This window comes from Periplaneta americana, chromosome 16 (assembly GCF_040183065.1).
Source record: "Periplaneta americana isolate PAMFEO1 chromosome 16, P.americana_PAMFEO1_priV1, whole genome shotgun sequence".
In the NCBI taxonomy this organism is placed as follows: domain Eukaryota; kingdom Metazoa; phylum Arthropoda; class Insecta; order Blattodea; family Blattidae; genus Periplaneta; species Periplaneta americana.
In genome coordinates this window covers 87,524,959-87,538,874 of record NC_091132.1, presented here as the reverse complement: position 1 = coordinate 87,538,874, position 13,916 = coordinate 87,524,959, and the positions used below count along the sequence as shown (strand labels likewise).

Below are 13,916 nucleotides of genomic sequence, written 5' to 3'. Positions count from 1 at the left end.
CTAATCCTTCCTTGTTTGCGTGAGTGTGTGTCCACAGAAATAATTATTTCCACTATTTCCCCTTGTCTGATTCACAGTAGGCTACTGCTAATTACTTGAATGTAAAGAAAATATTGTTCTTAGAATCTCAATATAAATTAGATCACTTAAAATTTATCTCAATCTAAATTAGATCACTTAAATTTATATCACTTTTAAATGCTATGCTGAAATTCGTATTACAATATATAGCCTATGTCATTTTATACACTACCATAATAAAAAGTAGAGGTTTTTAAACAGTTTTGCATATGAAAAATAGGCCTTTTCTGAATGCTGTAAAATAGAGTTATTTTAAACTAGCCGTACCCTCACGCTTTGCTGCACTTGTTATAAATGAATATCATTGACTTAAATCTGTTATATTTCCAAATACAGCTTTGTTATTGTTAGTGAATAATTAATTTATTATCAATTATAAATCGTTTGCTCCTGAATTACTATCAAAGTTGTATTTAGAACTATAAATGTACTGGTAACTGTTATTACCATGCATTAGTTTCTGGAGTTGTTCGATTAATTATACTTTTAAGCTTGGTATTATGTTAGACTCATCAGTGTCTGAAATAAAATACATTTGAAAGAATTGAAGGTTGTCACTCTCAGCTGGAAGAAGGTTTTGTCACCAAATGATACCATTTAAAGGAACTACACTTTCCAATGATGAAAGAATTATTTAAATCTATTAAATAGTTTCTTGAGATTGCCTCATGCAAACACACAAACACTCTCTCTTTATAATATAATAATATTTAGTATCACATCATCCGTATGTTAATCCGATTGTTGTCCAAGGATTCCAAGGCTGCCTTAAATAAATGCAGAGTCAATTCGTGGCTAACGTCGTATATTAATCTCACGTGGCCAAGATATAAAAGCATTGTTATTTTAAAACAGATACATATTATGATAATGCAGAATTCCTGCACGGAAATATTATGTACTTCGGTACATCATAGAACCTAGTAATATCAGTTCTATCAAAATTTTGCATAGAATAAAAGTTATTGGAAATCGTTTTTAAAGAAACTTTTGTTATGTAACATTAAAATGAGTAATAAGCGAGATATTTCGATTTATTTAATTCAGGCCCTTTTAAATAAAATATTTTGAATGGCATATAGCCTAAAAACTAAGTTACAACGAACTTAATTTATATTCCAATTTTCATCTAAATCCGTTCAGCCATTATCGCGTGAAAAGGTAACAAACATCCAGGCAGACAGACATACAAACAAAAATTTCAAAAAAGCGATTTTCGGTTTCAGGATGATTAATTATACATGTTAACACCAATTATTTTTGGAAAAGCGAAAATTACCAGAAAAATTTCGGCTACAGATTTATTATTAGTATAGATTATATTCATTACTAGTATTTTAATTTTAAATTGTAGGCCTTTTCTTTATAATTTGTTGTTTTTGAAGAAGTTATAAATGAATGAATGTATGAATTTTATTGTTGCTAAGGTTTTGGTTGTCAAGGAGAGAGTGATTCAAAAATTTTAATTCACTGCTGTGAATAAAGCTATTGTTTAGGTTGCTAAGGACAGTGAAATAAAGATCAGATTATATACCAGTTATGGATAAAATAACTTTATCACAGGCTTCAGGACCACTATATTATACACCGTGTCCCGCTTAGAGGGATCAAGAAATAAGTGCTAATTTAAAGTATAAATAATGGTTTTATAACATAACTTTTTGTATAACTTGATGTAAAAACTCTGAGTTTCGGAGAATGGTCAGTGCAACTCAATGTGTGTGCCTCGAGCTACCCTGAAGACATTTAAAAGGTACTCAATCTTTTGCCAAGTGTTCCATAACATTTGTAGGGTGATTAGCGCAGCTGCATTTATAATGAGTTGTCTCAGTTTTTCCAAAGTGTCAACTGTATCACGTTGGTACACAACACTTGTCACAAAGCCCCAGAGGAAGGTCAATGGGCGTCAAGTCGGTTAACCTAGGTGGCCAGGCAAGGGTTCTCCATCAACCTATTGGGAAAGTTTGCATTCAAGAAGCCACGCACTGCTCCATAGTAATGGGGTGGAGCCCCATGTTGCTGAAAAACCGATTCTGAGGGGAGTTGATCAACAACAAAAATTCTGCAACATGTCCAGATACCGGTACACATTCCCTGTGACTGTTGCCTCGATGAAGAAGAATGGTCCAATGACGGAATGTTCTTTTTTACCACAATAAACATTAGTGCGCATACACATGAACATGCAACTGTTTTCAAATCATTGGTGCATAAACTTGGACAGTTTCTCTATCTTGTCAGATGTAAATCACAACTATATCTTCATCTGATTTTAAATGGTGAGCATTTATTTCTCGATCCCTTTAAGTGGGACACGGTGTATAATATCAATAGTAATAGCATTCTGTTTCTATGGTAATAATTATTTTTGTGTGTGGCGTGGACTTTCTTGTGCTCGTGTATTTTCAGAATTTGCCTACAGCTCATGCTCAGAATCCTCCACTCATACAGTAAAGCTCCATTTTACACATAAGTTGCAAAAATAACTATACTAATAAAATTTATGTATGACTTTTGATTAATAAAGTTCTGGAAAATAAACTATAAACGATGATTTTGTTGGCAACATAATAGAATAAAATTATTCTTGAGAAATTATTTGGGACAATTATTTTTTGCTTTGGTATTATTGTATTTTTGTTCTTCTGGTCTTTAGAAACATGTATGTACATCTGAGACATGTTTTAGCGCAAATTTAGTACCTACTTTTTCATTTAAATATTTTGTACAGTGCTATGATGTCTCGTATACACAAAGCCAGAAGCATCTGACAAGAGTGAATAAGTTTAAGTTACAGAAGAAGTTATTGAACAGGTACATATAAACATGAATAAAAATTACAAATAGCATCGGATTCTTCTAATTTCTTAAATAAATATTAAAATCATGTGTCTGCACACATATCTGTCAAACGTTTCATGGTCACATGATCATTGGGATTTGTATTCCTATTTACTATTGGAGGTTTAACAGGAGTCTCAGATATTTGACAAAAGTCTTATCATTTCAGATACTCCTAATTGTTTAAGAATATAACATTTTTGTTAGTCCTGAATGTAAAATTCTGGTTATTATCATTTAGTTTATGCTAACTTGGCAGAGGTGAATAATTTAATTTTTGTCGTGGAGGCACCCGTAAAGCAGATTTAATTACTCCTTACGATAAAATGATAATTGAGGAATACATACAGAGCCATTGTTTGTATGGCATAGCTCCAGGTCACAGAGTAGTGGTGGCATCAGGTAGCTGCGCGCACCAAAACACAACTCTTTCAAGATTGGTTCTGTGTAACGCCACCTCCATTCTACTTCCACGAGCAAGCACCATACCAATGAATGGTCCTGAATTATTTAAATAATTTTGTGTTTTATTAAGCTATTAGCCCGGCAGTAGTGCTAAATAAATGAATGGCTCTCTATAACACTTTTGACTTTTGCCAGAAATGAGAGATGAATTTTGTCGAGATCCATCTCGGCCAGCAGAAATTCTTTTACATGCTTTAAAATTGATACGAGACGTTTCGCTTCACTCTTCCATCAAAGAGAGTGTTCCTAAATTTTAACATTTTTAAAAGTCATGATCTTAGATCAGGTTTGAATCCACAAATCTCGAGTCTAATGTTAGCATGATAACTATTCAACAATGAAGGATAACATTTGTTTTGTCAAGTGAGTAATAAAATAAATAATTTCATTCCATTCACGTGTATTTAAGGGTTTTATATATTTTACAGTGCACTGTCCGGCAGGAACATATGCGGGAGAGAAACAACAGCAATGTACTCATTGTCCCCGTGGCTTCTATCAAAATAGAGATCGCCAAGGCTCATGCATTCGCTGTCCAATGGGTACCTATACTCGTGAAGAAGGTAAGAGACATATAATAAAGGCATGAATATTTAATTTGTCCAACATACAGTCAGTCAGCCAGCCAGACAGTTAAGGCTGGTTCACAATAAACAGGGAACGGAAATGAGAACGAGAACGTAAATAATGTTAAAATAATTGTATCTATATGTGGGCGTTCACAATAGTCAATTGTGAATGCTCACATTTAAATACATTTATTTTAACAATATTTCCGTTCTCGTTTCCGTTCCCAGTTTATTGTGAACCAGCCTTCAGTTTCTTACAGACTTACGTTCTTTCTTACTATCTGAAGCTCTTGTCTGTGACAATTAAGTCATTTACTGTCTGGTATCTCAATATTTCTTTATAGTATTTTCGCTGATAGCTGGAGCTTTACAAATGTTGATATTTTCTTCACTCATTATTTTATTCTGACTGTTTTCATAACGCACACTTTGAAAACATTAGTTTACAATTTTCCATTTGTTTTGCAAAACAGTAATACTCTTGAGAAACTAAAACATTTGGTAAGGCTACTGAGTGATCTTCTGAGATAATTTGAAATTAAATTTGAATCGTGTAAAAGTTTTTCCTATTTTTAATTTAGGCCTATCCCATATATATATTTTTCTCCCTGTAACATAGTTCTAGTAAGCTTATATTAAATTAATTTTCATCATTTTACTAGCTATCTCAAATCTCAAATTAATTATAATTGATCGAATTAAATTAGCTCATAAATTAAGTTACTACTTTACCTTATAGGTTTATCTAAATTTAAATAAATATGTAGTCTACTAGTCATTAACTTAACTGAAGAATATTGCTGGAGAACCTTTTAAGTGTAGTGTAAATATTCGTAATTTAAATATGTATTGTACTGATTAAGGCCGGTTGAGTGGAAGAGAAGGCTTTATGGCCTTGACTCTGCCAGCGAAAATAAAACATTATTATTATTTGCAGCTATTTTGATTTTGAAGTCCATCTCAAATTTTAAATAGCTACAATTTTTCGGACGTTTTACTGATATATAAAATATTCCGTGTCAGATTGTTAGATTTTTACTTTCTTTCTTGATACTGTTTTCTGAATATATGTATAATCAACAGTGATGAATTAATTTTTCATTTTTACAGACATAATAGTAACATGATTCTACAAAATGTCAGAAGAAATATCGAGAATGTTTTGTATATTAGAGTTAAAACTTCTATTTTAGGTTCGAAGAGCATAGCAGACTGTGTTCCAGTATGTGGGTATGGCACGTACTCACCAACAGGTCTGGTGCCGTGTTTGGAATGTCCACGCAACAGTTACACAGGAGAGCCTCCAACTGACGGTTTCAAGGATTGTCAGGCTTGCCCTGCCAGCACATATACGTATCAGCCTGCAGCTGGCAATAAAGACAAGTGCAGAGGTAACATTCGAAATATTTTACAGTGTTGTACAGTAAAACATACGTGTGAATGCACATGCATACACAAACACATACGTGTGCGCAAACACACATACACATGCAAGCACACACACCACACACCATCAAATTATTATTATTATTATTATTATTATTATTATTATTATTATTATTATTATTATTATTATTATTATTATTATTATTATTACTGTCGCTGATACAGTGAGTTTTAGCAAACATTCCCAGCATTTTTGTTATCTGACCAGTGGCACTACTGCTACTTACATCTGCGAACTCATTGTGCTTTGCCAGGTAAAAACTCATATACAGTAGAATTCCTTGTATCTGGCAACTGTGGGACAAAGCCAGTGCTGGATAACTGATTTTGCCGGATAATTGGAAAATATGTTTACAGGTTATGTAAAGACACACTGTACTGCACAAACATTTTTTTCCATGTCGAAATTTAATAATTTTCATATAGATAATTAAAAATAAAGTTTTGAAATACGTACAGTGTTTATTTTTAGTACTGAATACAACTATGAAGATTATGAAGTAGCGCTCGGATGGTTTGAGTATAAGAACATTTCTCTTGTGTTTTGCGGAATCCATTGTGTAACAGCAGGCTTAGCGGTAATGGCCATGATACTATCCATCACTCAGATGAAATTTTTACGCGCTATAGGAACAGAGAATTTCATACTTTCGTATTTAGACTCATCCAACACCCCTTCGAAACGGGCAAGTTCAAGTGTTAAATTAAAAGGTATCAACAGATTACTGGTGCTACTTTCTACTTCAGGGACATAACGAGTTTTTTTTGTTTATATTTTCATGCGTGAACAGTGTAAAGAGTAAACACAATATGTGGCATGTGCGATCTACAAAAACCACTCACATCTTCGTCAGACTCTTCTCTTTTGCATGGATGACTTTTTTTTTTTCTAGCCAAAAGTGCCGTTGTTTTGGTATTTCCGGTTATTTGGGTGCCGGATACGAGGGATTTTACTGTACTATGTTATACTAATAACATTCGGTACTCATCCACCTCACAATAGCTGCCCATCTTGTGTGATATATAATTGACATCATCATAAGAACTTATCATTCACATGCATCAGTTCTTGTGCATTAATAAAATTAATTTCTGTTCGAACATTTTCTTTAAGTTCCTCTAACATATTAGGATTAGTTGTTTATTCTTCAGTGTTCCCCAGAAATAAAAATTACATGATGTTAGATTTGGAAAACTAGCAATAAATAATTCTATGGTCAAATATATGTCATTAATATAACATAGTATGCAAATTTTAATCTATTAATCTGGCGAAGAGCTGTGAGTTCGCAAATGTAAGCAGTGGCAGTAGTGAGGGTACCTGTCACTGTCGGCCAACAGAAACACCAGGAACATTCCCTGGGACTAACTGTACTTATACTGCTACCATTATACTACTACTACTACTACTACTACTGCTGCTGCTGTAAATAAAAATTAATAGATATTTCTTACTGACAGAGGGCATCAAACAACTGTGGAAAATAGAACCAATGCATATCCATTTATTAATAATATTAAACACGAGGATACTTACGGGAATTCTTATCCACAATTAGAAATTTTAAAACTGAAACACCAGCTTCCCCAAATTTAGAAAACTTTCATACTCGATACATTGCACATACAGTACCATAGTTAAGATGTTTCCGATTATGCTGAAGAATACCTGTACTGGTACTTAATAAAGGTGCATTCCTAGTTCGTGTTATTGACCACCAGTTGTAATCAATAATAATAATATAACCCAGTAGATTTTTTTCATAAAATATATAACATACCGATACTGTAAATGGACAAAATATGAAAATTGAAAACGAATCAAAATATTATGAACGATGTGTAGAAAAGAGATGAACACAAAATTTATAGGATACAGAAGAAGATTTTGAACATAAACATTATGTATGAATGATAATACACAAATTTTTTATTTTATACGAAATGTAAAATAATTTACAGGAACTGAATTTTCAGTTACGAAATGTGGTAAAAATACTAATACGAAAACGATTATAAATATGGTAAAGTAACATAATCTGCAATAAATGGGTATCTTCTAAATATAAATTGTAAATCCAATGTTGAATTTGTATTTCAGCGAAATGTTCACCTGGGCAGTATTCAGACATTGGACTTGCTCCCTGTGCTCCTTGTCCACGCAACTTCTTCCAGCCTCAATCTGGCCAGACTACTTGTTTTGAGTGTCCTGCTGACATGCGCACAGCTGGACCTGGTGCAATTGGTCGTGAAGAGTGTGAGCTCATTCAGTGCACAGAGAATGCTTGTCAGCATGGAGGCCTCTGTTCGCCAAAGGGTAATATTTAACATTCAGTCAATTCTAACGGAAATTCACTTACAGCTTAAAAATGAACTTCAAACCAAACCTAATAGAGAAGATCAAAGTTAAGAAATCTGAAAATACTAAAACATTGGTGTATGATCTCTAGTAACCTTGATAGTTACTTGCTCTATGAAATGAAAAAAATGTTCTCTGTTGAGATCCATAAGAGTTGAGATTTAATTTCCTACCATCATATTAGCAATGATACCCAAAATCGTCTTTGCCTACAATAATTTTTACTTTGAGTTATTGAGATTTGAATTTTTATTTTAACTGATGTCCTATTTTTTCAGCTAATTAAATTATGCGCCTATAAAACTTATGCATATTACAATGGTTTGACTGTTGCGAGATTTAAGTCTGAAAATATAAATTTAAAGAGGTGTTATTGTATTGCAGTTAATTTAAGTTATTCATTGCAATAGGCCATGGCATCCAGTGTTTCTGCCCAGCTGGTTTCTCTGGACGTCGATGTGAAATTGATATCGACGAATGTTCATCACAACCTTGTTACAATGGTGCAAGTTGTGTCGATCTACCTCAAGGATACCGTTGCCAGTGTGCTCCAGGTAAGTAAGATTTCTAAATTGTTCTTCTGTTCATCATCATCATCATCATCATCATCATCATCATCATCATGTGGTCATATTGCACAACGCCACCACTGAAGACTATTCTAGACAAATAAAAGGCAAGGCAAAAACATACACTTTATCAGGATCGAGTTGGTCAATTTTTGTGAGCAAATTTCCTCATGGTTATTGTAGCTGTTTCCCACACCTATATAATATTGTCTTTTATCTTGTCTCTTACCCTCTGCAGTGGCAGAATAATGGTCTGAACCTCAGGCTGTCACGCAGGCGGCCTGGGTTCAATTCCCAGTCAAGTCTGGGATGAAAAAATCCATAGTGACGCTTGTGGCGGACAAGGTCGCAGTTGGGGTTTTTCCCGGGGTTCTCCCATTTTTCCCCAAATTAGGCATTTACATCATTCCCTCACCATTTCGCCATTTCGTTATCATTTCGTAGCATTCCCTGAATGCCGGCTGATGACACATGGAGGGTGCTGGTTTAGGGACGAGAGGGGTTGCTTGCTCGAAACCTGGGCACAAGAGAACCTTAATGTGGTCCGCCAGAGTGGTTGGGAATGCGTCATTAGAGGGTTAGCGCAATAGATCTTAACAGGTCGCAGTGCTGGGCCATAATGCCCCTCTCCGTTAAATTTAATTCAAATCTTGTTATTTACTTTTTGTATCTCACTTTTCCTTAGATAGCTTTCATGACATCTTCATTCCATCTCTCACCATCCTTCCTTTCCATGTTGTTTTACCCTTTGTATTCCATGTCCATACTACAATGCATCTGAAATCTTTGGTGTAATGTATATAATACAACAGCATTCTGTACTCACCCTGCTCACAGAAGATGCTGTATGTGCGGTCCATTTTCTCAGGATATTTACGTCTGAATTTTCGCGTGATTGTACTATACAATTTCCTATTTTTATGTACATTTTGTATATGTATATACTCATAAATTCCTTAGTAAATAGTATCTGTTTATCACTGCCACACAAAAAACTGATAGAACGAACTCTATCACAGCTAAATGAACACGGTCACTCTTGAATGTACGCATCCCATCCTAGCTGCCGACAAGTGGGAATCTATCAGATGAGCAGCCAATCAATTTCCTGACCTAGATGGCTCAGACACACTGTTATCTATATTTAATACGAACTGTATTGTTTAATTCATCCTACATATAGGTATCTGCACTATCTGCTGTATTCATGACTCTTATAATTTCTTAAATTAGTAATTTAAATAGCTATAATGTTTCGTGGGAGGAAAGTCTGCATAAGCTAAAGTTAAATGTTAAACTTAAATGTTAAGTCATAATGAATTGTAACATAGAGTAAGATAATTCAACTTTTACAAGTACTGGTACATATATTAATTGTCCCGAGTGTTTATTGTTTTAGATGTGAATACAAATAAACAAACTATGACTGTAATAACCAAATTAAGAAACATGAAAAATATTTCCTTACTTCCGGATTCAGGAATTTGTAAGAAATTGAATTTAAATTTATTTTAACGTATTTACCTCAAATAAATACAAAATCATGTTCTTTATTGATATTACGTATTGATATATAATATTTTTCTGGTTATCTTCTACAGGGTACAGTGGAATAAACTGTCAAGTGGAACAGTCAGATTGTAGAAATAATACTTGTCCAGAGCGAGCCATGTGCAAAGATGAACCAGGAATTAACAATTATACTTGCCTTTGTCGAGCTGGATACACTGGCTTGGACTGTGATGTTACGGTACTGTTACATTCATAAATTACTCTTTAAACATAAGTGTCTTAAAAGCTTCAAATTTATGTTAATTAAACTACTGAATGAATGGATCAAAATCAACTTGTGGCTAGAATAAATACCTTGGTTAAATCTTACCCGACTCAAAATGTGATTCTGTCATTTATATTGTACTAAATTGAAGAGTCCACTCTAAGAATGATGGATGTCACTTTCTTGTCGAAAATGAACCAAGACTGTCAATGCATAGCTTAAGACATATAGAATGTACATAGAGAGTTATATGGCATTAACACTGATAGTCATTGTCCAGTAATGATCGGAAAATCTCAGTTAAGCTTTGAGCGCCGAGCATTTCAAACTTTCAATTGCTTCTCCTGCAAAATGTATTCCAAATGGCATCCATCATTCTTGCATTGGACTCTTCAATTGTGCTGTCCATCTATGAAAGTATTTAACCGACAAATGAAAAGCTTGTTAAATTTGAAAACATATTTTATAACTCTCGTAGAACAATGAATTTGACTGGTAATGTAACAGAATTAACAGCACATATTTAATTTCACTCATTCTGAAAGTTAATTGAAGACATACTAATATGAATGTAATTTCATTATCAACAGATAAACCCATGCACAGCAAATGGTAATCCATGTGCTAATGGAGCTACATGTGTAGCATTGCAACAAGGACGTTTCAAGTGTGAATGCTTGCCTGGATGGGAAGGACAGCATTGTGAAATCAATACAGGTATCTACTAATTAGAAAATTGGAAATGAATACATTTAGCATATTTTAATATTTAAAAATATTTCATAGATGTAATATTCAAAAACTAAAGCATAATATGCTGATATATATTTGCTGATAGTTCTATATAATTGTTTATGTTGTCATGTAACACATTTATCATTCACATGATAAAGATTCATGATAAGATTTGAAACTCTGAAGTGAATCAAGTACGTACAATTAAATTAAATTTCTTTCGTTTATGTTTGTTTGTTTCTTTCGTTTTACTTTCTTTCTTCTCTCATTCATTTTTTAAATTTCTGTCTGCCTCTCCCTCTCTTCTTATTTATGCCTATTTATATGTTTATTAATTTTTCATTTATTTATTCAGTTTATTGAAGTTTTATTTTTCTTTAATTAATTTATTTGTTCATCCCTTTCTTTCTTTCTTTCTTTCTTTCTTTTTTGTTTCCTTTCTTTCTTTTGTTTTGTCTCTTGTATTTTTCTTTTCTTAATTGTTTGTTTTTTTTCTATCTTTCACCATTTTGGATTTGAAATTTAAAGCAATTTTTACAAGTATTCAAGCTTTTCTGTTGGTATTCAAGTTCGTTCGTAACATGATGGAAAGGTACAATCTATTCCATTAATCTCCTCACCGTTTGAAGTTGTGATTACATTCAGTACTTCATCCCCCTCCCACTGCTATGCCATTAAAAATGTATACAAGACACAGATATAGCCATTTCTATAAGTAGTGGCGTGCTACTGCACCTCTGAAATGTTGCATACATTGCAAACGAGTTCTAACTTGTGATGACAGTGCTGCTGCTACTCTAGCATGAACACTACTGAAAACCGGAATACACAATATAGGCAAGTCAAGTCGCATGTGCACTGAAGGGGTGGGGGTAAAAGACGCAGTTTCGTTGTGAGTACAACTAAAGAATGAGATGGCATTAATGGAATCCAGTGTATCATTTGGATGCATGAGGCAGACAAGCGGCCAAGTCAGAAACTGAAGACCGAGACTAATAACTTCCTATTTGATTCCTATAGAATTATATGAAGTACCTTAGAGTTCATGAGAAAGTCACAGACAACTCGGACAAAGTGCATGAGACTACTTTCAGACCAGTAGTGTCTTGCAACAGTAGTACGCAGCACGTGTTTTTTGTGAAGTAAAATACTAAAATACCAGAAATTAAATTCAGTAGAGAAGAAGACGAACAATTTGTAGAATAGTAGCGGAAAACCCCGCCATTATTTGATCCTGAAGACGAATCATACAAGGATGAGAATATTCGCAATAACATCTGGAGGGATATTGCTGGGAAATTAAACAAAACTGCTAACAAAACTGACAGTACTTCTTGTGCTTATGTTATGACATATGTTTGTACAGTATATTCTTTTCTATTAAACTCAATACATAATCAAACAGTTTTTGAGTTCATCTGAAATAACATCTGAACTTACCTTATTCTACTGATAAATGATTAATTTATTAAGAAACAAAAAATCATTCTTCAAATCTTGATTCGAATATTGAACTTTGTTTCTTTCGCAACATATAGCACAGAAAATCATTATCATCAGCTTCTTATTCTTATTTTTCTTCTTCTTCTCCAAGTAATTTTTAGAAGTATTTCTGTAGTCATATACAGTATTTATTTCGTATTAACTTGTGTGAAGTGACAAGTTCTTCTGTCTTGTCGCTTATCTCTGTTGCATGCACCCAAATGGTATCTTAAGATTTACATAAAATATTTTATCATTATCACCAATTCTTGTGAAACATTTTTAGAAATCGGAGGGCTGCTGTGTATGAAATATTACTGAAAAATATAAATCCATTGTTTCAGATGACTGTGCGGAACGACCCTGTTTATTAGGTGCTAACTGTACTGACTTAGTAGCAGACTTCAGTTGTGCATGTCCTCCGGGCTTCACTGGAAAGCGTTGTCATGCTAAGATTGATCTCTGCATTACCAATCCATGCAAACATGGCATATGTGTCGATAGACTCTTTTCTCACCAATGTATTTGCAGTCCAGGCTGGACAGGTAAGATATGAAATAATACAACTAGAACCAGATGTTTAGGCATTTATAACAGTTAAATTAGGCAGGCAAAAAGGTAATAAAAACGTAAAAAAGACACAATAAATTTTGAAAAAGGAATTATAAATTTTAAAAAGGCATAATATATTTTAGCAATAAATTTAAATTATATCAACAAAACCCACATTTTTACTTCGTAGTTGACACATGTTGACTTATAAAATACTTTTTTTTCGTGATTAACTGTCTTTTCACAAACCTTACATAACAAAACTGTTCCATCATTGAAAACACATGGGCATCAAATTCATTAATGTAAGCATGAAGTTTACTTTGCAATGGTTTACTGAATTTAGGCATTCTAGCTAACCGATCTTATACCTTCTGTCATCCGACAATAACTGACTGTTCCCCACTCAAATTTTGTTCTTCTACAATAATAAGATAGCACAAAATTGGAACAGTAAGATTTGAAAATATGAAAGCAAACAATTGAAAATGCTATGTGACAACTTCTATGAGAACGAGCTTAATATTTAAAAAGTGCAGAGAGATAAATAATTCCTTATTAGTTTTTCTAATGATATTAAGAGTAAAAACCAGAATTGGATGAATAATACAGATTCTTACTTATGTACCAAGAGCAAAGAGGAAGTTGGGAAGACCACGAAAGCACTGGCATGAGACCGTAACAGATCCTGTAGGGTCTAATATGTGAAGGATATGATGATGATGATAACCTGTATTGGACAAGTTCATGGTTCAGGTAGGGATTTTCTTCAGGAGCTCTGGTTCTTCTGTGGCATCCCAACAAATCTCCATTATCATCTCATTACATTCCGGGTGTAGCGTAGACCAGCCTCCTGTGGTGCACCATGGGCAACAACTCTGTCGGTAAACTGGTATACACAACTGACTTGCTATGGCTGAATGAAGAAAAGTGAAGTACACGCCATTAGTCTGCGGTGGCTGAATGGTCAGACCTTCAGACTGTCATGCAAGCGGCCCAGTTCGATTCCTGGTCAGGTCTGGGATTTTTTCATTAAAAAA

General features: G+C 33.8%; 1 protein-coding gene across 6 annotated transcripts in view; it reads left to right on the top strand.

Annotated features, from left to right (window-relative positions):
- uif (sushi, von Willebrand factor type A, EGF and pentraxin domain-containing protein uif) overlaps window positions 1-13,916 on the top strand; it is a 431,448-nt gene that overhangs the window by 361,313 nt on the left and 56,219 nt on the right. For all 6 annotated transcript variants that reach the window (XR_011329717.1, XR_011329716.1, XR_011329718.1 and 3 more), the window contains exons 33-39: window positions 3,816-3,950; window positions 5,150-5,347; window positions 7,504-7,719; window positions 8,172-8,315; window positions 9,932-10,080; window positions 10,698-10,824; window positions 12,669-12,869. Coding sequence is in view for 3 of the 6 variants with exons in the window: in XM_069812500.1 (XP_069668601.1) it covers window positions 3,816-3,950; window positions 5,150-5,347; window positions 7,504-7,719; window positions 8,172-8,315; window positions 9,932-10,080; window positions 10,698-10,824; window positions 12,669-12,869 (1,170 nt within the window). In the remaining 3 variants the exon portion in view is untranslated. The remainder of the gene's footprint in view (window positions 1-3,815; window positions 3,951-5,149; window positions 5,348-7,503; window positions 7,720-8,171; window positions 8,316-9,931; window positions 10,081-10,697; window positions 10,825-12,668; window positions 12,870-13,916) is intronic.